This window comes from Phocoena sinus, chromosome 17 (genome assembly GCF_008692025.1).
Source record: "Phocoena sinus isolate mPhoSin1 chromosome 17, mPhoSin1.pri, whole genome shotgun sequence".
Taxonomy (NCBI): Eukaryota; Metazoa; Chordata; class Mammalia; order Artiodactyla; family Phocoenidae; genus Phocoena; species Phocoena sinus.
The window spans coordinates 8,548,727-8,574,173 of NC_045779.1; the positions used below are offsets into that span (position 1 = coordinate 8,548,727).

The window sequence follows — 25,447 nt, forward strand, 5'->3', positions numbered from 1 at the left end:
TTATATTTTAATGTTACCTTTCAAATAGTCATAGGACATTATAAGATGTTTACTACCACTATTTTATTTCAGAATGAATTTATGTAAGCCTTCAGAAATTTACATTTTCAAATGGACATTGAATTATGTCAAATGATGCTAAAGAATGGTCGCCATTACCATATGTGAAAGCAGAATAGGACATTATCTACATGTTCAAATGTTATGTTCAGAATATAAAGTGCTTTAAATCTAAAAACACATATGAAATTATATTACTTATAATATCTGTGCAGGAGCCATATACTTATTCATTTTTAACAGTAGTTGAAATGTGAGAGTTTATAGAAAAATAATTAAGCCATTCAACATCCCAACAAGAATGAAATAAATGATTTAAGTGGGAAAATATCTTTCATAAAATGGAAATGACTGACACAAACATTACTAAAGCTAAAATATTGGGTTGGCCAAATGAACCTTTTGGCCAACCCAATATTATTTTGCTTCCAACATTTTAGCACCACAAATTAAAAAAAAAAAAATGTGTACTTGCCTAATAAAACTTTGGCATCATCTACATCAAAATCTCCATCACCATCAGCATCATAGATTCCCAGTTTTCCTACATGAGGGGAAGGAAAGACGGATATGGGAACAAAAGGAAAAACAAATTTAATAAGGTGTTACTATTTCTTACAATCCTGCATATCGGCCATTAATGCAACCAATCAATGCAACTCTTTGCTCCTTTCATCCTTAAAAGCCGTGCTAATGATAATCTCACTTTAAAATGAAGGCAGTTCACTTAGAGATTGAGGAAATATTCACCTAACAAATCTAAGAAATATAACTCATATAATATTTTCTTTAAGGGCTTAACAATACCCTGAGATTTAATCACTTCAGAGTAGTTTTTTTTAACTTTACTGCTAAAAATACTTTAGGTAAAATGTTCAACATATATAAGGAATAATACAGATCCATTTCTAACAGTTACATGAAATTTAATGTTTCTAAAGTACAGAAGTTCCTCACACCATTAATATTCAAAACAAAAGAACACCCACTGAGCCTCAAATAAAGACCATATATAATTAACATCGAGTATAAGTACTAAAAATAAGAGGATGATTAATTTTACGTTTCATAATAATGATTTATGACAGAAGCATCATGAATCAACCTTTAAAAACAGACTTCTGGAAATAAAGTATGTAAAACTCGCTTTCTGAAACTACAAAGGAAAACTTACACTTATCCTACTTAAAAATGTAATTAGCACTGGCCACCTACTACTACGAAAAAAAATAAGGCTTAGAACAGACAAGCTGAGAAGACAATACTAGCAGACTTCCTCCTTCAAGAATAGTAAATGTGTATTTTAACTTTATCATCTCAGAGCACTGTTCAGCATTTCAAATATAAGTCAAATACATTCAGTTCCCTAAAAACAACCTAAAATCAACACAGTTTATAATTCATCATTGGACAATGGCTGTGAAGAGGCATTAATTTAACATTTTAAACAATATTGTAAACAGCAATATTTAAACCACATTTACAAATATAGCATCAGTACTAAAACACCAGTTGGCAGCACTGCCACCATTTTTGTTTGTTTGTTTAAGCAATGCTTTTATTTTTACTTATTTTTTTGAATTTTAGAATTTTATTTATTTTTTTATACAGCAGGTTCTTATTAGTTATCTATTTTATACATGTTAGTGTATATATGTCAATTCCAATCTCCCAGTTCATCCCACCACCACCACCCCCCACCACTTTCCCTCCTTACTGCCACCATTTTTTAATAAAAAATAAGTTAACTCCAATAAAGATGTTAAAAAAAAAAACAAAGTTAAAACATTGCACAACAGCAGAAGAGCTTTGGGAGTCGAGTTGCTATGACCAACCTAGACCCTCCCAGAGCCCTTGTTCCACTTATTGTTAACCTGCTATGTAGAAGTCTGATTGAGGAAAGCACATACACGTTGAAAGTGACAATAACAATAATAATGTAGACATAAGGAAGTTATCATTTCTATAGCTAAGAAAATATAAGTGAAAAGCGCTGGTCTGCAGTTGAGGCTACGTATAGCACAGAGTTCAAATAACAATAAAAAGACAGAAAATACTATACTTTCTCACAAATTTAAGAGGGAAAATTGGTCCTACCACTTACATTCTCTGATGCAGGTGATAACTAAAATAGCAGCCCAAGGATGAGGTTTTAGAGACTAACACAAGTAGACTTAAAAGGCATCTCCAATAGCCTACCTTGAAGTACCTCTGATAAGTTATAACGGAAGTCCTTTGCTTTGGCTGCATGCATACAAAAACACGAAAATTGTTACTTGAGCTTAAATGTACACATCTTCTAAATCTCTTCTTTTGTCTAATAGACTTTGCTTCGCAACATCATCAACATAAGTTAACAAAAGCACAGATCTACTCAGAAGTTCATCTCCAAACTAAAATTCTTCCTCTATCACTCTTACCAATCTACTCGGAGACACTTTCCTCGAAGTATAATAATAAAAATAAGAAGCTTTAACAAAAGGCAGATTACATGTGTGTTTTGTTATTCTTTGCCTTTCCCCCCAGAAAGATGGCTGGCTATAAACTAATAAGTAAAGCACAAGTGCAGAGCGGTCTATGGAAGGGAGGGGATTTTCTCTGTGACACTATACATACAGAGAAAAGTGTGCATTTTTTTCAGTGAAAAGGTCCACATCTTTCACTGGCTTATTAGAAAGGAAGGCCATTTACTCACAACAGCCAAAAAGTGGAAATAACCCCTATGTCCATCAATGATGAATGGATGAGCAAAATGTGGTGAATCCATACGATGGAACATAATGCATCCATAAAATGGAGTAAATACCGAACCCTGAAAACATTACACTAAGTGCAAAACAACAGACACAAAGGGCCACGTACTGTATGATTCCATTTATATAAAATGTCCGGAATAGGCAAATACACCGAGTGTATTAGTGCTTGCCAGGACACAAGAAGGAGGGGGGATGGAAATATTCTGAAATTAATAATGATGAGAGCACAAAATTATATGTTAAAAAACAGTGAACTGTACATTTTTACATATTTACAATACTGAATTTTATCTCAATTACAAAAAGAGACTTGGTCAGGTGAAACAAAAAAAAGAGTATGACTCCAAAAATTGTAAATCATTAACGTAAAAAAACGTGAAAAACTGCAGTGATTATGGGGAGAGAAAAGGAAATGGAGAGGAAAGGAAGACAACTATCAGAAATAACACAGCAACTTCCTCAGAACATCCTACAGGCCACACCTACACATGCACACGCACACACACACACACACTCACATCCACACACAACAGTTCCAACAAGGACACAGAGGCGTGTGCTTGGAAATGCTCTCTTTAAGGCAGCGTCTTGCAAATTGTGTTTATGATCCATTCATGGGTCCTTAAATAAATTCAATGGCTCCTGACCAGTATTTTAAAAACTCATAATACAACAAAATAGAATAGAAATTATAGAGTACTGCATGTCGCGAGAGTACGTACTGTTAAAACTTTTTGGTGTGATATATAGACAATATAAAGCCTACTTTTTTCTATGACAGATCATGTTCAAAGAAGTTGGAAGTATCACAGCAAGGTAACCCTGATAACATCCCCTTTTGTTCCTTCCCTACTGAGAACCACTGAGAGGCTACAGAATTGACAGTACCAATAAGAAACAATAAGAAAATCCTTACCTAGCACTTCCTCGTAATCAACAAGATCAAACCAGACCACAGCTACCGACGTCCAGACTCCGAGCAATGCAATGACCATAAACCACGTGAAAAACGAACTTCCAGAAAGTCCTCCTTTCCTCCCATTCTTGTGTCCTCCATGCTTTGTCTCTGTTAAAAAAATAAAACAGACAATGTCATTATATAAGAAGAAAACACTTCATTGAACCTCTTTTCACTGAAATATTTCTCCAGGAATTTGAGAGTAACTTCCAATGGTAAATCACTTCAAAACTATCAATAGTTTTCACTTAAATTCTCAAATCATGTTACACAAAATAAAGATTTTAAAAATGGAAAAGACTATGCTTAGCCTCAATACCACATATGTATGACCCTAACTTCTAAGTAACGAGAGAAATAAACTACTAATGGGCTAGCGATTTTTTTAAAATAAAAATTGATATGTGTATTCCTTCCAAGTTCTTTATCTGAACGATCTAAATATAACCTCCTTCAAAGTTCAGAGCATATCAACAACTTAAAGAGATCATAAATGTAGCCAAAGCCTTTTGGTTTTTTGTCGCATTTAGTTTCTGTAGAATCTTGAAAACTGTAACTGCCATAGAAGAAGCTCCCCGCAAAACGCTTCATATTCTTAGCCAGAGTGACAGAGATAAAGGAAGGAAACTATTTATAGGAAACAGAGGTCAGGGAAGAAGAGAAGCCAAACAGTGCAATGCAGTCCTCCTCGACAAGAGCCTTTGGGACCCAGGGAAAAAGGGAAAGGTTTTCATAATTGGTCTCGACGTAGGATACAGTTTTGTAAAGTGCTGTCCACCGGAAGTGTCATATATCACATTTGATATGTTTAATATACTTTATACTCTTCTGGAAATACTTGTACAGCCAAAAATAAACAAAAATAATGATAGTCAAGTAATATTAAGAGAAAATGGTCAACACTGTCCTTAAAAGGACCATAAAACTCAAATTTCTCTTAAAAAGGAATATGATAAATATTAATAAATAAATTAGAAGAATATGTCATATCTCAACATGCCCTTTGGGAAAAGGAAAAATTTATCAAGCAAGTAGGAAAGTAGGATGCTATCTTCCGCTGGTGGAGCACGTTACCTCCTCTACGCGCATGCGATCCTCACAAGGGTCCTGTCAGTGTTTCTCAAGAGGGTGTTTCTGGGTTTAAACAGGACAATTCTTCATCCTGTGCGACTGTTCCTCACACTGCAGGGCAGCTGGCATTCCTGGTTTCCTCTGGTCCCACAGGTAAGTAGCTCCCAGAGATTATGACAAACAAAAACACCCCCAAATATTTCCAAGTGTCCACTACAACACTGGGGGTAAGGACGGGAATAATCATCTCTGTTTTATAGAAAAATGATGAAATGGTTCACCCAAAGCCACCAGCATAAGGTGGGTCGAGCCAGGAATAAGCCCTGACTTCTATGGTCCTGAATTCCTTGCTCCATATGAATGGGCCAAATTACATGAATTCAGATACCTCACTAGCTCTCATCTAAAACCTGATTCCTAAATCCAGTTCTAATTAGGGAATACTGGTAGTAATTTTCCAGTGGCTTAAATCAAGAACATACTATCAATTCTTCTTATTAAAAAGATATACATATTTTTTAAACCAATCACTAGATCAACTTTTCAAAAGGGGTCATAAAAACTGAATCAGTCTTAACAGTGTGTACATTATATTTGTGGATATACACACTCAAACATACACATATTTACTTATATACCTATATTTAAGTATATAAATTGATGAACTAAATAAAACAAAATTCCTTCTTAAAGAAAAAGTCAATTTCCTTTTCTAGTGTTCATTACATATTAACAGACCCATCAATAAGGGCTAGATTTATAAATAATCACATGGTGAACTTACAAAAGTATGCTTTACCAAATAAGATCCGGCCACCTAATTTGTTTCTTTTCTTTTTCTTTTTCCTCACATGATCTATTAAAAGTCTCCTAAAAGCTGGCTATATAAAAACATAACTTACACATTTAAAAAAATACCTGCTGGGCACAGATCACAATGTTACTTATTAAATCCACTTAAAATAGGCTCCACTGTTTTATTATCTGAACGTAGTCACCGGAGTGGAGACTGGATGAAAATTGTCTGCAGTGCTGGTGAGGGAAAATGATGATTTCCAAAATTTTATGTGTCTTAAGGATAGAAGTTATACAAAGAACAATATAAAATAAAGCACCACTATAATTTTTAAAAAGAAAAGAAATATCTTCTGTGGGAAGGGGAGCGCCACAGATTCAGTAACAGTGTTGTGTGTTTAATTTACTGAACTTCTACAAACATGAAGACATTTTTTAAGACTGTATTTGAAAAAAACCTTTATTTCTATACAACAAATCAATATATGCACATTACCCATTTGTATAGAATACTAACTATAAAAAGAATAATGGGGCTTCCCTGGTGGCACAGTGGCTGAGAGTCCACCTGCCGATGCAGGGGACGCAGGTTCGTGCCCCGGTCCGGGAAGATCCCACGTGCCGCGGAGCGGCTGGGCCCGTGAGCCAGGGGCGCTGAGCCTGCGCGTCCGGAGCCTGTGCTCCGCAACGGCGGAGGCCGCGGCAGTGAGAGGCCCGCTTACCGAAGAAAAAAAAAAAAAGAATAATGCCTTCTAAATATGGAACTATAATAGTGACTAAGGATGTTCCTCCCTTGGCTACTTATTACCTAAGAATCAAACTTAAACTTTTTATTTAAAGTAAGTGCTAAAATGGCAGGAAAACTGGGTTCTTGTCTTATCTCCTCTTGGACATTTTGTAACTGATACCAGTCCCTTGTACTGTTCCTGATTAACTAGAAAATAATAAGGCCAAATAAATATAGTTCAACATTTTATTCATTCATTTAATGTATTTATTCAGCACATATGTGCCAGACATGACTCAGTTTTTTTACTCAATAATTAAGTTTTCAAAATGTGTACCTCAGTAAAAGTACACCTCAGACGATGCTATTTGAAATAAGCTTATAAAGAAATAGCTAATAAAACAAAATAATCATTTGAATTCCAAGTCCAATTCTTTCTCCATTTCTATCTCTTTCTTAAAGCAGAAACAGAGGGGGAAAATTCCTGAGATTCTCAAAAGGAAAGTATCATTTATCCAAGTTGATTCCTAATACTCGTCTAAGTTATTGACCTGTAACACCAAACAAAGTAAAAACTGGAAATGAGGTTTTAAAAAAATTACATAAATGCATATACCAAAACAGAGAGAAGGGATTAGGAGGGTAAAGAGAGAGAAAACCAAAGACAGTAAAGAATACACCTTTACCTAGAATCTATTCCCATTTATTTTGGACATGATGCTAACAAGTTCAATCAAGTTTCCTAACTCACTGCACGAAACTAAAGAATAGACCTTAGAGACAGCCTCACCCAAAGGAGTTAAAGCAACAAGTGCTGATGGAGGGCAGGCCTATGAAATGTCTGAATACAGCACGAGTAAGACACAAGAACCTGAAGAGTGGCAGGAGGCCATTTACCACTGATGCTCACTGGCAACCCTGACTAGCCCTTAACTATTACACTTACAGTCCTTAACTATTAAAGTAATCTTTAGTACAAGGTAATCATGATATCATATTCATTCTGTCATTACACTATTGTTTTAAAACTGTTTAAGAATGCAAGAAATGTACAATAAATTCTGGAAAGATTTTCATTCAAAATATTTTTTTATTAAATGGATTTACCGCTTAAAAGGTAAACGTCAAAAAAAAAGAGTAAATGTTATTTAGCTAGAACATGAAATAATTAGCATTATTTTATCCATCCCTTTATAATGTCAAATACATGAGGTGTTACTCCAGTACTATTCATCTTTTTACTGTTAATATTTACCAATTCCATAAAGGAACAAAACAGTAAATTATAGAAAGGAGTCTTTCTTGAGACATCTTTTCTAGGGGAAACTTTTTAATTGACACTAAATAGCACTCTCTTGGTATGTCACTTTGTAAATACGGTGTACCTAGTCCCAAAGGGCAGATCAGTTTCTGTCCAACTAAACTGAAAAGAGCAGAGTAAGATAAACCCTTTGAGAGAGTTTAAAACTCCCAACTCCCCAAACACACCTGAAACCACTACTGTGTTCCAAACATATTCTGGAAGAACATCTAGTAGTTGTCCCTCTTTTCTAAAATCAGAATAAATCTAAGAATTTTCATTTCATTTCTGGCTCCATAGTCAACCTATAGTCCCAGGGATTAATCAAAAAGATTTTTTTTTAATGAGGGTTAAGAATATGGCAAGAACTATGTGATTCATTTTTTTCCCACATTGACCCATCAAATCAGAAAACGCTCTCACATACTACCGAACACAGAAAATTACCATGGTGATCCATGGAATGAGTCTCCCCAAAATTGGGCTAGGGACAATCGGAAATTTTATTTATTTGGTTAGAAAAGGGAAAATAGAAGATGCACCCCCAGCACCTGAGCACTAGTCAGTTACTTAACTGGAAGTACAACTAAGTGAATTACAAATAACCATTTATGAGATTTGGTAAGCATTATGCTGGTGATGTCATATTTATACACAGATACTACTCATTTAAAGTTTTAAAAAACCATAAAAGCAATTCATCAAACTGGTTATTTTTCTACATTACAAAATGTCACCCTTTAGGAGCCATGAACTGTTAAAAGTGGGTCAGAAGTAACGGCTGACTTTGCCTCACTATGTACGTTAAGCAATCCATGCGGAAGAGGAGAAGCGCCTTCTAAGAGAACTGCAAGTCCGCTAGATATCTCCTATTCTTCACGGCTCCATGGGCCACTTTATCAGAAAAGTCAAGTAAGCCATTCTAACCATTTATTTAAAACAGTGTTCAAAGCAGAGAGACTCATACTCTCTATACTAATAATAGAATCCTTCCAGCGGCTGCTCGGGCAGCTGAGAGTTGGAAGCAGTCTTGAATATGTCTATTTTATTTTTCTTAAATACATTTTCAATATAATGAGCCAATATAGCTTGCCTTCAATTAAATGAAAAGACAATCTTAACTTACAAAGAAAAGCAAAAACAAACACATACAAAAATGTAAATCAACACATCATTAAAGAACACTTGAAGGTTAATGATTTGATTTGAAAAACAAAAAAAAAATCCCAATGTCTTTTCTTTGCATTTATCGCCTGCTTCACAAAAATTAGGTCCATTTCCACATATGGTAAGTCTCTGCTTGAGCCAACTAAGTGTGCTCATTAATACCAGAAGGGACGGATAAAGCCCTTAAATTTCCTATAATTGTACAGGAGATCTGAATGCACACAATTCTTTACGTTCACTGTGATTAATGTCTAAGACCAAGACAGACCACATGTTTATTTTTCTGAAGTTTGTAAAATGTGGTCTCTGGTAGTACGATACAATAAAAGATATTCTAAGTTAAGACACTAAAACTTAATATTCATATTACAGACAGATTAATTAGTCCATGAAAAATTAAACTATTTTGAAACATCGAGGTCTCCAGAAGTTCAAAATAGAAAACGTAGAAGATGCAGTCAAAACAACTTAGCCAAAAATATTTGAACAGCGCACAACTGAAAACCAAGCTAAAAATTGTCGGCTAGATCCCAAGTCACTTTTAACCCAAACAATAAAAATATACCTTTACCTTCTGCCATTTTGATTTCTTCAATCCATTAATAATATATATGGAAGAAAAAAAACCAAAGCCCTATGAGCAGGTATCAGGCATACCACAGGCCCTTCGTTACTAGAGCTGTGGACTGGCCAACAGCTCCTTGGGCAAGGCCTCTAGAACTGAAATTGGACCTGACTGCAAACTCTGCTCACCAGTTATTTTTAGAGGCCTCTTCCTCATGGCCAAATACTGCTAATCACTCAGGCTGAAATACTCTCTCTGCTAACAGTCCGACAGCCTTTCTCCCACTGCTGGGATTCCTTTCTGGGTTGGTCCTATCCCCCAATTCCAAACCCTAAAAAATATCAGGCATGCTGGAAAAAAAAAAAAAGGAACAAATGCACTGCCAGTTTGGGTGTTTTGGGATTCATTCTTGAATGGTTTTAGCACAAGTACCAAATCATTCAAAACTGAAACAAGTCTTGCTATAAAATGTGGGCTCCAGGCCCTGCAACAGCTTGAATTGACCCTTCGGAATCTAATCAAATGCCTATGTGAAAAGTCCATTACATAGTTTGTTTGAATGAAACAGAACCCTAAATGGTAAGAAATGGATTAATGCTCTAGAATTCTGATTCACAGGCATTACCATCCCAAGACTAAATTCCCTCAACAGCAAAACTAAAGCAACAATCAAAAACTTTTTCCCTAGGGAATTCCGTGGTTAGGACTTGGTGCGGGGTCCCGGGTGTGATGCCTGGTCAGGGAACTAAGATCCCGCAAGCCGAGTGGCATGGCCCCCAAAAAACAAAAATGTTTCCCTAGAGAAGGAGAGAGAGAGAGAGCTGTGAAGGAAGCATGGAGTGTGGAGACAGGGAAAGAAGGAACTCTTCATCAGTAAGAGTATCACCTAGGAAACACTATCTCAGGGGACTGGAAAGCCATTGTACAACCGCGTTCTGATTTTCTTCATCGTCCCTCCAGTCCCCTCTCCAAATATTCTCTTTGGGGAAATAAAACCAGCCCAATTTATTCACTGATTTAAGACTGGCAGCTCACAGAATTCATCAGAGCTCTGATCAGTTACACTAAATTAATCTAGCACAAATTGTATCCAGAGTGAGGCAGCAACCTTTCAAAGTTCTTTATGAGTCTTAATTTTTTCAAACAATGCTTCACATGCAAATGAAACAGTTAAATGTTCTGAAAAGAAGTCAGCAACCTAAGATACCAGTATCTGATGGCTCAGAGCTGGGACAGAGTGAACAGGGCAACTGGGACAACTAATCAAAACTGACCAGGGTCTTAGGTGTTCTGACCAAGAGCCATTCCTTTCCTCAAGGATCTGTCCCACTGAAGTCGGTGCCTGCTACAATGTTGAGTAATGAATCATCTGTTGACAGGGGTTTAATATAGATGACCAACCAGCACACAAGTTTACTAAACAAATATTTCAGAAGCTTCTTTTGTTTTTTTCAGAGGGAGAGGGAAAGTGACAAGAGGCCCTTCTTGAGAGCACTGGAAACCAAGCCACCACACTTACACGGTGGGTAGCCGGCTTCAGACTTAGGAGACCTGGATTCAATTCCAGCTGCTTCATTACCTTTGATTTTAAGGAAGTCATCAAACTTCTGGGCCTTGACTTCCTTGCCTATAAAAAGTGTCTTGGGGACTTCCCTGGTGGGGACTTCCCTGGTGGCGCAGTGGTTGAGAGTCCGCCTGCCGATGCAGGGGACACGGGTTCGTGCCCCGGTCCGGGAAGATCCCACATGCCGCGGAGCGGCTGGGCCCGTGAGCCATGGCCACTGAGCCTGCGCGTCCGGAGCCTGTGCTCCACAATGGGAGAGGCCACAACAGTGAGAGGCCCGCGTACCGCGAAAAAAAAAAAAAAAAGTGTCTTGGCACAAATGAGGTGTGCAAATATTTGTTGAAGTCATGCATGCAACACATTTTGATTGAATCCATCTGGACTCGTGCATAAGTCTCATCTCCAAGTCACAGCTCTTTTCATGATCCTAGCCTGCCACCAAGACTGCAGGGGCTGCTAGGGTTTCCTCTTTCCCTTTATGGGCCTGTACAAGGCCAGCTGCACCCTAAATTCTGGGTCTGGGGCCAAACACTGAACTGACACAAGAATCACAGCTACTAAGTATGGGTATGCCTCACCACTGAGGCTCCTTCCACACAGCTGCAATTATTCCTCCTCCACAAATCTTTATCACACATATTCAAACATCCTAGAGTTAACCTACTCCTTTGCTTTTTGCAACAATTTTACAGTTATTTCAATCAAATCTCTTCCCGCCTCAATTTTGCAATAATGGCATACCTGTTATTCTGGATAGGGTGATTAGGATGAATGAATCTCTCTGAAATAACATTTAATCCATCACAGTGCTTAAGGAAAAAGAAATCCTGATTTGCAAGTAACTATTTCTTACAATAACAATTCATTTTCATGATGGGAAATGTTTATAAAAGCTTTTAAATAAATAAAATTTGCATATTGCAATCATATTTTTAAAACCCTAGCAAAGAGAACTACAGTAGTATTAACTATTCCTTGTAGTAGCTGCTGAAACTAACAGCAAACTCCTAGGTCCAAGCAAAGACCAAACTTCTGCAGTGTGCTCTATTACTCTCAACCTGACACCACTGGAGACCAGAAGAGTCAAGATCTATGTCCATGGAGTCCAGCGCTCTCCCTGCCTCCCAAACTGACCAGGTGAAAACCCATCAGAGTTCTCATGGGGTGACAGTGATGACTCCCTCCACTCCCCCAATCACTCAATCAAAAGTGCTGCTCGAACTTTAGAGTCACCTGGAGGACTGGTCAAAACAGATGCTGAGCCCACCCCAGAGATTTTGATTCTGTAGGTCTGCAGAGGGGCCTGAGAATGTGTATTTCCAATAAGCTCCCAGGTAATCTGATGCTGCTGGTCTAGGGACCACACAGAAAGAGAATCACTGCATTACTGCCTGCACTAGCCATCCCTAATTCTCAGGGTCTGGAGCAGGGGAAAGGAGCTCTTGCTTTTACCAAGTTCCAGACCATCATTCCTTACCACCTAAAAAAGAAAAAAACAACAGAACCCTGTTCCCCCAAGGTCCATGCTGTCCCATTATACTACCCTCCACCTGCCCCATCACTGTCATCACCCGTGTGCGGTGACCTCTCCTCTCAGTGAAACCTTCTTCACCTCGATTCCAGCCATAACCATGGGATTTCCTGTCCAGCTGTGTGGCCAACATGTCAGGTCCTCTTTCCTTCATTTCTTTATCCATCCAGTGACCTTGTTCCCTTCCATTCTATATCCACACTAGTCCTTACATTCTCACCATGGACCTTACCACAAACCCAACCTAACTCACCCTCCTAATCACATCTTCGTTCTTGCTGAAATATCTCTGCAGCTCTCCTAGCACAAACGTCCTAACAGATCCTGCTAAGAAAGCTCTGCTTGTTCGGGCGCACCATGAGGACTGCAGGATACCATGAGGTAGCGAAAATACAGTTCTTTAAAACAAAAACTAAAACCCTTTCATCTATATGTAGTCTCCAAAGCAAACATGAGCATGTTTTACCATTCTAAACTCAATATTAAACAGCCAGTATCACAGAAGTAACAAAAGGCAACTCAGCAGACATTGGGTGAAATCTCCGCAAACACACCAGCTCCGCTGTTCCCAGGTAGAAGGAACACTACCTCTACAGGCAAAGGTTTAGGTTCTATTGAATACGTAAGCAACCACTCTGATCATGACTTTCCCGTTGTTCCAGCCTGTTTTCTCAACGATTTCTTCTTAGGTCTTGTAGGTCTCTTGCTTCTCCTTTTTTCCCACCCCTCTTCATTCCCCTCCTGCCTTCACATCTTTCCAAATCCACCTTAAGAGTCCATAATTCGTTATTTAAATCACTCCCAGCCTCACTAAGCTCCCTGCTGCTCTATCCTTTCACTGTGTCAGTCTGCCATCATTGGCTCCCCAGACAAACACAGCTATTCCACAATGACTACGTCAAACTTATCTGCCTCTAAAGTAGTCTATCTTTGCAAACTCAAAAAAAAAAAAAAAAATGCCATAGCTCTTACCTCACAGAGAAGACAGAGCCATCAGCCGGAAGCTGTCTGCAATGGCTGTGCTCTACCAACCATCACAAGCCGAAATTCACGTGCATTCATTCCCTGCTTCCCTCCTAAGTCCTCCGTGCCCCTTCCCTCCTCAGCCACCTTATACTCTATCTTTTCCCTGTCCTATTCCACCAGCTCTCTGCCTTTACAGCATCTTCCCTCAGCCCCACAGCTATAGCCCCTGCCCTTCCACCTCCCTGTCACAGGTGAAATTCTCAGCAGGGCCATCATGTCACTGCTTTCACTCTCCAACCCCCTATTCGCCCCTTACAACCCGGAGGCTGCAATCTGGCTTCTGCACGGGCCTCCAGTGTAGCGGCGCCAATGTCACACCAATGACATCCATGTCACTAAAGCGAATCGAAAATTTTCAGTCCTCCTCTAATTTGTCCTCTCAGAAGAATTCTCCCTCCTTCTTAAACATTCTCTTCCCTTGACTTTCGTTACTCTAGAATCATCTTCGACCTTTGTGGAATTCTAGTTCCCAATCTCCTTTGCTAGCTCACCCTCCTCTAGTTGACTTTTAAACATGGAAATTCCAGAAGCCTTGGTCCTATGGCCTTTCCCTAGTTTATTTTAGCTACCACCTTCTAGATAGCTTAATTTTTTCTCTCCTTCAAGCTCACATACCTGTCTACTCAATACCTCCTGTGAGTGACTTAAGGACACCCAAAACTCAACTTATACACGACTGGACCCAACATCTTTCCCACCTCCTCTCCAGTGCTCTAAATCTCATAAGCACTTCCATCAAGCCAGCGGCTTAAACCAAAACCCTGGGAGTCATCCTAGATTTTGTTCTCTCCTGTTTCCCAAACACCCATCTCCCAAATCAGAGTTTCTACATCAGGCCAATGGATTACAACTATGCCAAGATTTGAATTCTCCTCAGTGCTCGGGTCATCCTTGCCTGTATGTACCCCAGCATGATATTTTTCAAAATTTCTTTTGTACGCGCCATGACATGAAAAAGTGGGGAATTGTCTCAAGTGACCCATCTTTCCTACAATCATCTAAATCCAAGTTAGCATCATCTCCTAGACGACTACAATACCTTAACATAACCTTTAGTGCCCCACACAGCAGCCAGAATAATTTTTTAAATCTGATTGTATCACTACCCTGTTAAAAATCCCTCAATGGCTTTACAGTATTCTTAGGATAATATTAAAATCTACAATGTGGCCTTTAAGACCCTACTCAACATGGCCCCAGTCTATCACTCCAGCTTTAGTTTCGTGTCCTTTCCCCAAGCTGTCTATACTCCAGCCACAAAAAACTCACCATGCTCTTTCCAGTCTCAGGCTCTCTGCACACGCCATTCCCTCTTCCTGGGATGGCAGCACTGTGGTCCCAGCCTAGCTATCTCCTCCCACTTGGCTTAAATGGAAACATTTTCTAATATACTCTCATTGTAGAATGTACTTCTTCAGAGTGTTCTTTCATTGGTAATTAGACAACTACAATAATTAATTTCTTAAATTCTTTCTAACTTCAGAATGCAAGTTTCATGAAGCCAGGGACTGAACCTGCCTTGTTCATTAATGTACATTTGCCCTGCATCTAATTGTTAAATAAGTAGGTAAATTCTTTCTCAAGTCCTTGATATTATATGAGTAATCAAACCTCTTCCTGCCTACACTTCAGAAATAAGAGAGCAAAGGGACACAAAAAATGGTCCAACAAATGCCAAGTCACTTCAGGTTTCCTCATCTCCAGGAATTTAATGATCCTAAAATTCACTGATAAGAGGAAAAGACCTATAAATCATTAAGAATGAGATATTTCAAAAAAGAAGCCCAGTGCCTCCCAAATACTGGCGATGAACCCAAATCGGTCCATGACCAAGTCTTCATTGCTCTGTGTCAGATAAATTCCTCATTGATCAATCTTGGGTGAATGACACCCAGCTTGAACATAAGAAGGCCTGAGCACAAAGGAGATGTTGTAGCCCATTCATCAGGTCCAACAGCCAGACACCGGACGCTCCTAACACCTCTCCTGAATGGTCCTGTGTGGAAAAGGCATGAGTGGCTGGAGGAGTGACAAGGGGCTGCCCTGGGTTTTAGAATTTAGTAAAACAAAATTGAGAAAGCCATTTCCATTCGGATCAGGACAAATAAGGGAAAGAGAAATATTAGCAACAGCTATCTCAATCAGCCTCCAGATACTTTTTGGAATCTTTATTATTCTTTGGAGCCCCAAGCTGGGGAACCACTGCCCTAGCTTGTACCTTTCTGTATCACCTCTGATTCACTGCAGAAGGGAACACCTGAATCGGAACATGGCTCCATCAACCCCACCTTATGAATCTGTGATGGGCCAAAACTCCACCGGTAAGATGCTAAAAACATAATAGAAATGGGTGTTAATTCCAAAAGCTCACGCCAGGCCTAATGAGATAGTTCTTTAAACTCTGTTATTCCTTCTACAGAGAATTTAATAAAGAAAGAAGACTTAGTCTCACAGGAAAAAAACACCCCCAACCTAGTCAATCATTCATCTGTGTGGACCGCTATTAGCATGGTATTGAAATTCAGACAGTCTCCTGCTGAACCTGGAGTGGAAAAATGTATTTTTAAAAACAAAAAAGTAAGTTGTGGTGTCCATTCAGAAACTGAGGTGGTGAGGTGAAAAGTTGTTAAAAAACAACAACAAAAAAAAAAGTTCTTTTTTTCAAAACTAAAAACAACAGAAAAGCCTAGCCTACCCTTTTAGCTCTAATTCCAAGGCAATGAGACTAGGTCACAAAGCCATCATGTGTGACCACCACCAATTTGCTGCTGCATCCCACTTCCACCTTAACCCATCTAGACAGCAAAAGACGGGCTCCCCACCAGTCCCCACCCTTCCCACCAGTCCCCACCCTTCCCACCAGTGCCCACTTTCTAGGGCAAAAGAATTCAGCGTTTACAACAAAGTGCCCTATGGATGCAAATAGGGCGGGAAGACAGGGAGTAAATAAAAGCATTAGCACAAAATATAGGGAAAATTCACACGTAAATTACAAAACATATGGGTCTTAACTTACAGGGCACAAAGCTGATGCAATTATGCATCATACTACATTTTCTGGGGACAGCCAACAACGCTTTACTAAATAAATTAATAATAATGGACCTGATTTAAAAAAGAATAAAAAGCAAGAATAGCTGCAATTGGGAATTGCACAGTGAAGAATTAAACTTCAGCCAAAGAGAGCTCTGGCTTTTGCCCTTGCCTGCTTGGAGGTCCCTGGCATGTCCTGCCTGACAGGAGTGATTTGTTTGCTTGGGGGCTTTGGTCACCGGACAGTCTTAACAATGTGATTTACGATGAAGCTTTGGGACAGGCTGTGTGGCTGTATCGCTTAACGGCAGCCATGCTCGCAGCATGTGATGGAGCCCCAGTAAATACCTCTGGGTACCAAAGGCTCGGATGAGCTCCCTTAGTTGGCAATACTCCGTGCATATTAGGCAATACTTATGTCCCTGAGGACGATGGGAGCTCTGTGTTCAGAACCTTCCTACTTTGCCCTGAGTCTCGTCCTTTAGCTAGTTCTAATTTGTATCCTTTCACTGTAATGCAACTGCAGTGATGAACAGAGCACTTTCCTGAATTCTGAGTCATTCCCAGGAATTATCAAGCCTGAGGGTGGCTGTGAGGACCTTCAAATTTGTGGCCAGCTAGTCTGAAGTGATGGCAGCCCTGGGGACTGGCCCGCCCGCAACAGAGCTGATCAGGAGCAGGGAAAACCAGGGAGGAATGGCTGCAGAGGAAAGGCAGCGGCTACCAAGAAGTCTGCACCCCCGCAAGGTGTCAGCTTCCCCTGGCCCGAAGAGGGCAGCAAGGGAGAGCAGGGGTTTGTACCATCTCGCCAGCATCGTGCCCCAAAGTGCTGACTGCCAAGCATGTGACTTCCCAGAGCAAGAGAGGGTAAAGTGTTCTGCCAGGAGTGGATGCCCAGGAGAGCTGGAAGACATCGTATACCCTGGGAAGGTCCCACCAGGCCTTCCAAAGAACTCACAGAGGAAGCGTTTGGGCACCTGTCACTTGTGGGCAATGGGGGCCAGGTGTTCTTATCAACTAGCAGGAGACTCCGATAGGGACCAGCGAGGGGACAGAGGCCTTTCCCTCTCTCCCTCTCCCTTCCCTAGCACCCCTGACAAGCTAGAGCCTGGAAGAGGCAAGAAGGGCACTGCCCCAAAGCAGACCACGTGGAGAGGACGCAAATACCACTTCCCCACTGCAGGCCCTCTTGCCTTCCTGCCAACGGAGATGAGAAATTCTGCATTGAAAACAAGATCTTATTTAAAGCAGACAGACTTTTAGAAATGGAGAGTGACTCGGGTGTTAAGGAATCTGTCCTAGGGATGGTCAAGAGCCTCTGCTACCCAGAGATTAATCTAGTCCGACTAACCACAATGACTGGAGGAAAATGAAGCTTCATGTCGGTACCCCGCCAGACAAAGCCTGCTAAGTAAAGCAGCCACAAAACGCGGGCTGACCCGTAAAAGACTGCCAGCCCTTGACCATACGGAGCCCACAGAAATGGCTGTTTCACAGGATCAAAAAACAATGCATGACTAGTTTCAAGATATTTGATTACAGAAAGTTCCAACACACAACAAAGGTGAAAGAATTTTACGTAGGATATCCATGTATGCATCACTCAGATGCTACAATTAACGTTTTATTATCTGGCTTATGGCATGTCTATTCATCCCTCCATATCCATCCGGTAATCCATTTTATACGTCTAATACCTTTCAAACTAAATGATAGACATTAACACACTTCCCCTAAGTACTTTAGCTTCTATATCGTAAACCACAGTCCAATATTTATCATTTTTATATACAATGTACATAAAATGAAATGCCCTAATTTTAAGTGTACGTTCCCTTAGCTTTCACAAAAATATATACTGTGTAACCCAAATCCCTATCAAGACACAGAACACTAAGGCCACCCCTAAGTGCTCTCACGGCCCTTACCATCCACATTCCACACCAACCCCAAATGCAGGGACAGCCCCACTGTTCTGCTTTTTTTCCACCGTAGGTTAGTTTTGCCTGTTCTTGAAATGTCATAAAAATGTATTACTTTTATATAGTTTTTAAATATATCACCAAATCGGAAAATGCTGAACCTTGACAGGGTTTCCATGCTTTACATCCTGAAGTGTGACGTCTACTTCAGCACTTGTACACAATCACTGGACCTGTGACACAACCATTCACAGAAGCCATGTCACTGGCTCAAGCACTGTGCCAGTGAAAAGGACAGTCATGAAATCAAAGTCCAGGATGTCAACTCAATGTCTGTTAGTGGCAGACATCACAGAGGAAAAGCAAGATAACTTTGATTACTTGAAGGGCTATTAGCTCCCATGAGTCACAAAAAGTTTCCCAGCTAGTTATGTTCCCCTCAAATTCGACTGCATGGAATAAATCTAATGCCTCTGCCACCCAACAGCCCTGCCAAGACTTCAACCTCTTCTTTCAAAAACCAGTGTACTTGTGTTTTTATCGGCATGTTTTCCCCCAACTTCTCATGACTCGCGCATTTAAATTACCGGTCTGTTGTAAAGGAAGAAATCAAAAAGTGTCTCTTTACTGTGATTTTCACCTTATCCGTACCTCGTAAGAGCTACAGAATATTACAAAAAGCAACATATCTTAGAGGAAAGGTCACGAGACTTTGTGGGAGAAAATCTATTTTAATAATAAAAAAAATCTTTAAATAAAAGAGAGACCAACAATTCAAAGGTGAAGGTGGCTGTTTAAAGGGTACCATTGGAGTGAATTAGGAAGATTTGACTACGGACTTTAGTTAACAGTGCTGTGAGTAGTGTTAAACTTTCTGTGTGTAATAATTACATTGTTTATATAGCAGCATATCCTTGTTCTTAGGGGAAACGTGCTGAAGAATTCAGGGGTAGAGTACCGTGATTTAATTAAGTGGTTCAGCAGAAAAATGAATAAATAAATAAAATGGTGTGTGTGTGTCTAGAGAGACCAACAGAAAAGGCAAAGGCATCAAAACAACTGGTGAATCTAAACGAATTTTCTCATAACTGTCTTGAAGGTTTGAATTTTTTCACGCTAAAAAGTTGGGAAAATCCAGATTTCCAGGCTCATTCTAGTCCTAAAAAGAATCAGGTACTCCAGAGGGTAAGGGTTAAAAATCTGAAATGCTAAAATCTCCCAGGTTAATTCATGATTGGAATCTGGATAAGTAAAAAAGTTTAAAATTTCAAAACTTCAAGTTTTAAGGATGCTTCTGGAGACTCTTAGAAGAATCTCAACAGGGAGTGTAGTTAGATAATACCGCGTCACTGTTGCATTCCTTAGGTTTGAGAACCCTACCATGTCCTTAGGAGATGCATATGGGGAAGGAAGTAGTAGTTAAGCCGGTTAAAATGTCATGATGACTAACAGGTTACCTTCAAAGAGGTCCCAAAGAGAGAGAGAGACAGAGAGGAAGGAAGGGAGGGAGGAAGGGAGGGAGGAAGGAAGGGAGGGAGGGAGGAAGGGAGGAAGGGAGGGAGGGAGGAAGGAAGGAAGGGAGGGAGGGAGGGAGGAAGGGAGGAAGGGAGGGAGGGAGGAAGGAAGGGAGGGAGGGAGGGAGGGAGGGAGGGAGGAAGGAAGGGAGAGAGGGAGGAAGGAAGGGAGAGAGGGAGGAAGTTAGGAAGTTAGGAAGGAAGGGAGGAAGGAAGGGAGGGAGGGAGGGAGGGAGGAAGGAAGGAAGGAAGTTAGGAAGGAAGGGAGGGAGGGAGGGAGGGAGGAAGGAAGGAAGGGAGGGAGGGAGGGAGGGAAGAAGGGAGGGAGGGAGGGAGGAAGGGAGGAAGGGAGGGAGGGAGGGAGGGAGGGAGGGAGGAAGGAGGGAAGGGAGGAAGATACACAGACAGCAAACGTGACCAATTGGCAGCAGCTGCTAATCCAGGTGACGAGCACACAAGCCTTTCAAGGTACAAATCTTTTTGCTGTTAAATAGGTGTAAAAGTTTCAAAACAAAAGGTGGGATAAACATAAAAACAAAATTAAACTGATTTAAAAATAAATAAGAGGAATAAATAAATAAGAGAAATCAAGGATCGAGTCAGTCCTAAACCCAACAGTAATGAAAAGGACAACGATTCTGCCTCCGGCCTCCAACTTACGACAAACCAAAGGGGAAACGGTCTCCTCCAGGCAAGTTCTGCCCACAGACCTCCATCTGCTGGCTGGACATCTCCGCCGAATGCCCTGAGCTGTGCCTCCCGTTCACCTGGGAGTACAAGCCTAACTCCTCTGCAGCCTCCTGACGGGGGCGCGGGGAGGGCTCCATGGGGGCCAGCGTCCCAGGATGCTCACCCCTCCCCACACCGGGCTAACACGACACCCTCGGCCCAGGGCCTCATCGGAAAGGCGCTCCCCACACCCAGCCTCCTCCACCACCACCACCAACACCTCCAATATGCAGGCCCTACAATTCCGGATGCAGCCTGTGTAGGGCGGGACGTTCCCCTCCCTCACCTGGCCGCCGATTACACTCACGCGCAAGGGGATTCCTTGTCAGACACATCAGGCGGGCAGCACCCTCTGAGACCGCGAGCAATTAAAAAACCCAACCCCAGCAAAACAAAACACTAGGCCTTCCGGAAAAGACACCTACTGCTTCAAGCCTGTCCCAGCTTATCCACAGCAAGGAGTTCATTTTGCGGAAGTGTGCAACCACGTCAAAGTCCGCCTTCCCAGCCAGGTTGCCTGCGTGGTGTCTCTTTCCCTCCCGGGACTAACCGCCCTCACCTGTGCACCACACACTACTTTAAGAGACACTAGCTGGGCCGGACGCTCTGAAAACTGACATCCACCCACGAAATCAGAGCTCTGTGGGTCCAGTGCCGCAGTCAGCTGGGATCCACACTCTGTCACAAGACGGATGCTCTACCATCCGAGGCCCAGGGGGATTCTCAGAGATGGTATTGAACACCTTGGTGAAGTCTGGAAAAACTACAAGATTGTATCCCGATCACTTGTCCAGAAAGCTTATCAGAATGCACAGCGAGAACCTACACTTAGTAAACCCACAGTGTCCTTTCTATCCACTGAAAGATAAAAGTTTTGCTCCTTTTTTTAAACATCTTTATTGGAGTGTAATTGCTTTACAATGGTGTGTTGGTATCTGCTTTATAATAAAGTGAATCAGCTAGACATATACATATATCCCCACATCTCCTCCCTCTTGTGTCTCCCTCCCTCCCACCCTAAAATTTTTAATTCTAGAATTTGTCTAGGATTGTCATGAGACGTCAGTTTAGAGTTGCCCTGAATCTACTTTTCTTTCTTTAATACAAACGGGCCATTTGTCCCTCGAGTGTCTTTGTCACCTCTTCTAATTCCACAGAGTTTAACTGCCCAGAAGACGTTAGCTGGGGCTGTAGTTTTGAGAGTCCTGAAAAGCCTTAGCTTGTTCGCATTTTAGTCTTCCTTTCCCTACTCCCTGAACCATGCACACTTCGTTCATCGGAGTATTTACTGCTCTGCAGCCCATAGGACAGTGACCTTCCCAGAGGCTGGTGTTAGATTTGACTGCTGTATCCCCTTCCCACGGAGCACAGGACCCGGGACATAGTAAACCTCATTAACTTCACTGGACAATTTACATGGTATTCCCACAAAAAAACAATGCAAATATAAGTATTTTGGGGGCCAACTAGATAGTAAAGCAAATATAACATACATGGAGTATTCTGAAAACAAAACCGGACCACAGTCTGGCTCTGGGTGAGGGACAGGAATGGCCAGGGCAGGTCCAGCTAGAACCTCATCAGCTTCGTCGACTCGGCTGCCCTGCCCCACACCCCAAGTCTGTCCCTTTCCTCCCAATCCTGCCCCAGTTCAAAACCCAAGTGATGGTCAATGTGGCCACCTGTTCTATTCAGGTGCCCCCTAACTCTGCTCTCACTGACTCATTTTTACTCTAACCTCCCTCCCTGACCCCTGCCCCAGCTCCAGCTTCACCAAACTCACAACCTTCCTCTCTGGCTGAGGTCACCGGGAACAAAAGTCACCATACACCCCGCTTGCCATCCTGCACTCAGGCTGCACTGCAGCAAACGACTGCAAATACTGGTCTCTTGGCCGCGTTCCCGAATAACCCAGCTAGGCTGCTGCCAAAGTTCCTAGGAGTATGACCCAATGAAATCCGACCGGCTAAAAAGGCTGAAGTCTCAAAGCTTTACGCCAGTTCCCGAGAAGCTAATGTTCAGGCAGAAAGCACAGGTATGCTTTTTTTTTTTTTAAAAACATCTTTATTGGAGTAAAATTGCTTTACAATGGTGTGATAGTTTCTGCTTTATAACAAAGTGAATCAGCTATACAGCACAGGTATGTTTTACAGGTGCTGTCCTGACTGGGGTCCCTTCCCTAGCAGTGGCTAAATATTTGTAATACCATCTCGGATAAAAGTCTTGTTCTAAACAGAACATTTCTGCTCAACGTGTAATTCGAATCACCAGAATAAGCTTCTCTCAGCTTTATAAACGAATGTAAAGATTTTAAGACACAAAGTAATCAAAATCACAGGATGGTAAATTTTAAAAGGCTTCCACAATTTTCTCCATGCACCTGAATATGCATTCATTCAACAAATACTCTTGAAATCCCTGCCCTGCACTATAGCAATGAACAAGAGAGGCCACTTAGCTTACAGTCCTGTGGAGGAGAAAAACAAATAAAAATAAACTAAAAATTCATTTTGGTAAGTACTATATTAGGGTAAAAGAGTATATGGATGCAAGAGGGAGGAGATATGGGGATATACGTATAGCTGATTCACTTTGTTATAAAGCAGAAACTAGCACACCATTGTAAAGCAATTATACTCCAATAAAGATGTTAAAGAAAAAAGAGTATATGGGACAATGTGGATATTTTTTATTTTTTAATTAAAATTGACAAAACTTTCATCTTAAGTCGAGAAGGAAATATTGATAATTCTTACAAAAGAATTTTAAAAGCCAAAACCGAAAAATAAAGGGAACAAAAACTTAGCAGTATTTCGGTATTCACATAAATAATTTTAGTCTATCTATGAGTCATATTTAAGAATAAAGTGAGGGGAAATCAAAATCTTGCAAAGTAAGCAGAGCTCTTCTAATTTCACAAAATTCAGAACAAATAAATGCCTCCTCCCAGTCAGAAAGTACAAACTCTGAATGCTTCCTACTGGCCTAAGCACCACCATGTTGAAACTACCAGCAAGGACTTGATCGATTTAAACAATTCTCCACATCTTAATAATTTTTAGTTCTTTAGCTCCAACACTTATAAACATCAAGAGGACTTTGTGATCTGTCTTATGGCCCATACCATAAACCTAAAAAATAAAATCCACCTACGCAACACATAATTTTGGAGCACTTATTACATTCAAGGCAGCGTAGAAGACACAAAAACACAGCCTATATGTTCTCAGTGCCCTTTTGATCTATGAGAGGGAAGTAAGACTTTTCCCTGTATTTGTTCATTCTAATATTTACTGAGCACCTACTACACCCAATCATTTAAGCCCTGGAGATAAAAAGAAAACGAAACGTGGTGTTTACCTACACCAAACATTAGGAGTAACTCTCCCAACCCTAACAATTACTCTAGACCAGGGTGAGTAAACTGTGACCCACCTCCTATTTTTGTATGAACCAGGAGCTAAGAATGGTTTTCACTTCTTAAATCAGTTGAAAAGAAATCAAAAGAAAAATGTAATAACACGATCATGTGACCACAATGCTGACCCCTGATCGGAACAACTGTGGCAACCCCTCGGCAGCCAGCGATGGTGAGACAGGTAGGACTGAGCCAAGGAGCCCTGCTCTAAGCAAAAGAGAAAAAGCCCCCTTCTTCTGCTGAGCGTGAACAGGGAGGCAAGCAATCCCAACGGCCGCCGGCTGCCATCCTGAATCCCGGAGGAGCCAGCCCCAGGATGGCAGGCACCCACACTGAGAGGGCGCGTGCCCCGAGGACATTTTGAGCCACTGATCCTACCACATTTGGTATGATCACATCGCATCCTTTTAAATGAAATCAATTCCTAAACTCTTTACGGGAGTTTGCATCTGATGTCTGTTCCTAACACAGAGCTGCCCTTACAATCAAGCAAGAATGAAAGAAAACAGATCATCACAGTACAAAAGAAAATGGCTGTTTTGGTCGTGGTGGTATCACCCATATAGAATAAGTGTAGTTAGGAAACGCTTACTACGTGTCACTTTGCAGCCAATCTTCGTAAGTATGATATGAGTATTACTATCTCCATTTGAAAGATGGAGAACTATTTAAAGGTGCTTTGAGAGGTTTGTTGACGTACTAAAGGTTAAAACTGAGTGGCGGCGCTAGTACTTGGGTCCAGTTCAGTCTGATAGTTTGTTGTCAATGATTGGGTCACACTTTCATCTGCTGAAGGAACCCATGAATCAATGAGGATGCTAAAACAGTTGACTGCAGAGGGCGCTACAGAAGCTCGTGCTGGGGGAGGGGGAAGTGGGTTGCAAAACCCAGTCTCTGGGGAGACGATGAAGGGAGAGTAAGAAGAACTGATGGAGGAGCTGCATCTTGAAGGACGTACAGGAGCCACATAGGGAAAGAGAAAGCGAGGAGCTGTCCCGGAAGAAACAGCAAGTGCCCATGCAGAGACTACAGAGAGCGACTAAATATGGCTTAATTAATATAAATATAAAGAGAGCAAGGCTGGGAACGGCTAGAGAGGGTAGGAGAGGCAAGACCATGAAGTGCCTCCCAGATGGTGCTAAGAAATCTAAACTACACCTTGAGTACCCGGGGGAACTACTCAAGGTTTTCAAATAAGGAAGGGACATGATCTAACTTCCAATTAATGAAGGTGACAATGACAGAAGGATGAAATAGGACCAGTTATGAGTAATCGAAGCAACAACTACCAGGGATCTAAAACATTCAACT

The 25,447-nt window shown here is 41.0% G+C and overlaps 1 protein-coding gene across 11 annotated transcripts in view; it reads right to left on the minus strand.

Annotated features, from left to right (window-relative positions):
• Positions 1-25,447, minus strand: part of ASPH (aspartate beta-hydroxylase) — a 267,950-nt gene that overhangs the window by 228,657 nt on the left and 13,846 nt on the right. For 10 of the 11 annotated variants that reach the window (XR_004346438.1, XR_004346436.1, XR_004346437.1 and 7 more), the window contains exons 2-3: positions 3,733-3,882; positions 536-604 (exon numbers count right to left, since the gene is read on the minus strand). Coding sequence is in view for 6 of the 11 variants with exons in the window: in XM_032609812.1 (XP_032465703.1) it covers positions 536-604; positions 3,733-3,882 (219 nt within the window). In the remaining 5 variants the exon portion in view is untranslated. Of the gene's footprint in view, positions 1-535; positions 605-2,259; positions 2,305-3,732; positions 3,883-25,447 lie in introns of all 11 variants that reach the window. The other variant, XM_032609815.1, reaches the window with a different exon arrangement.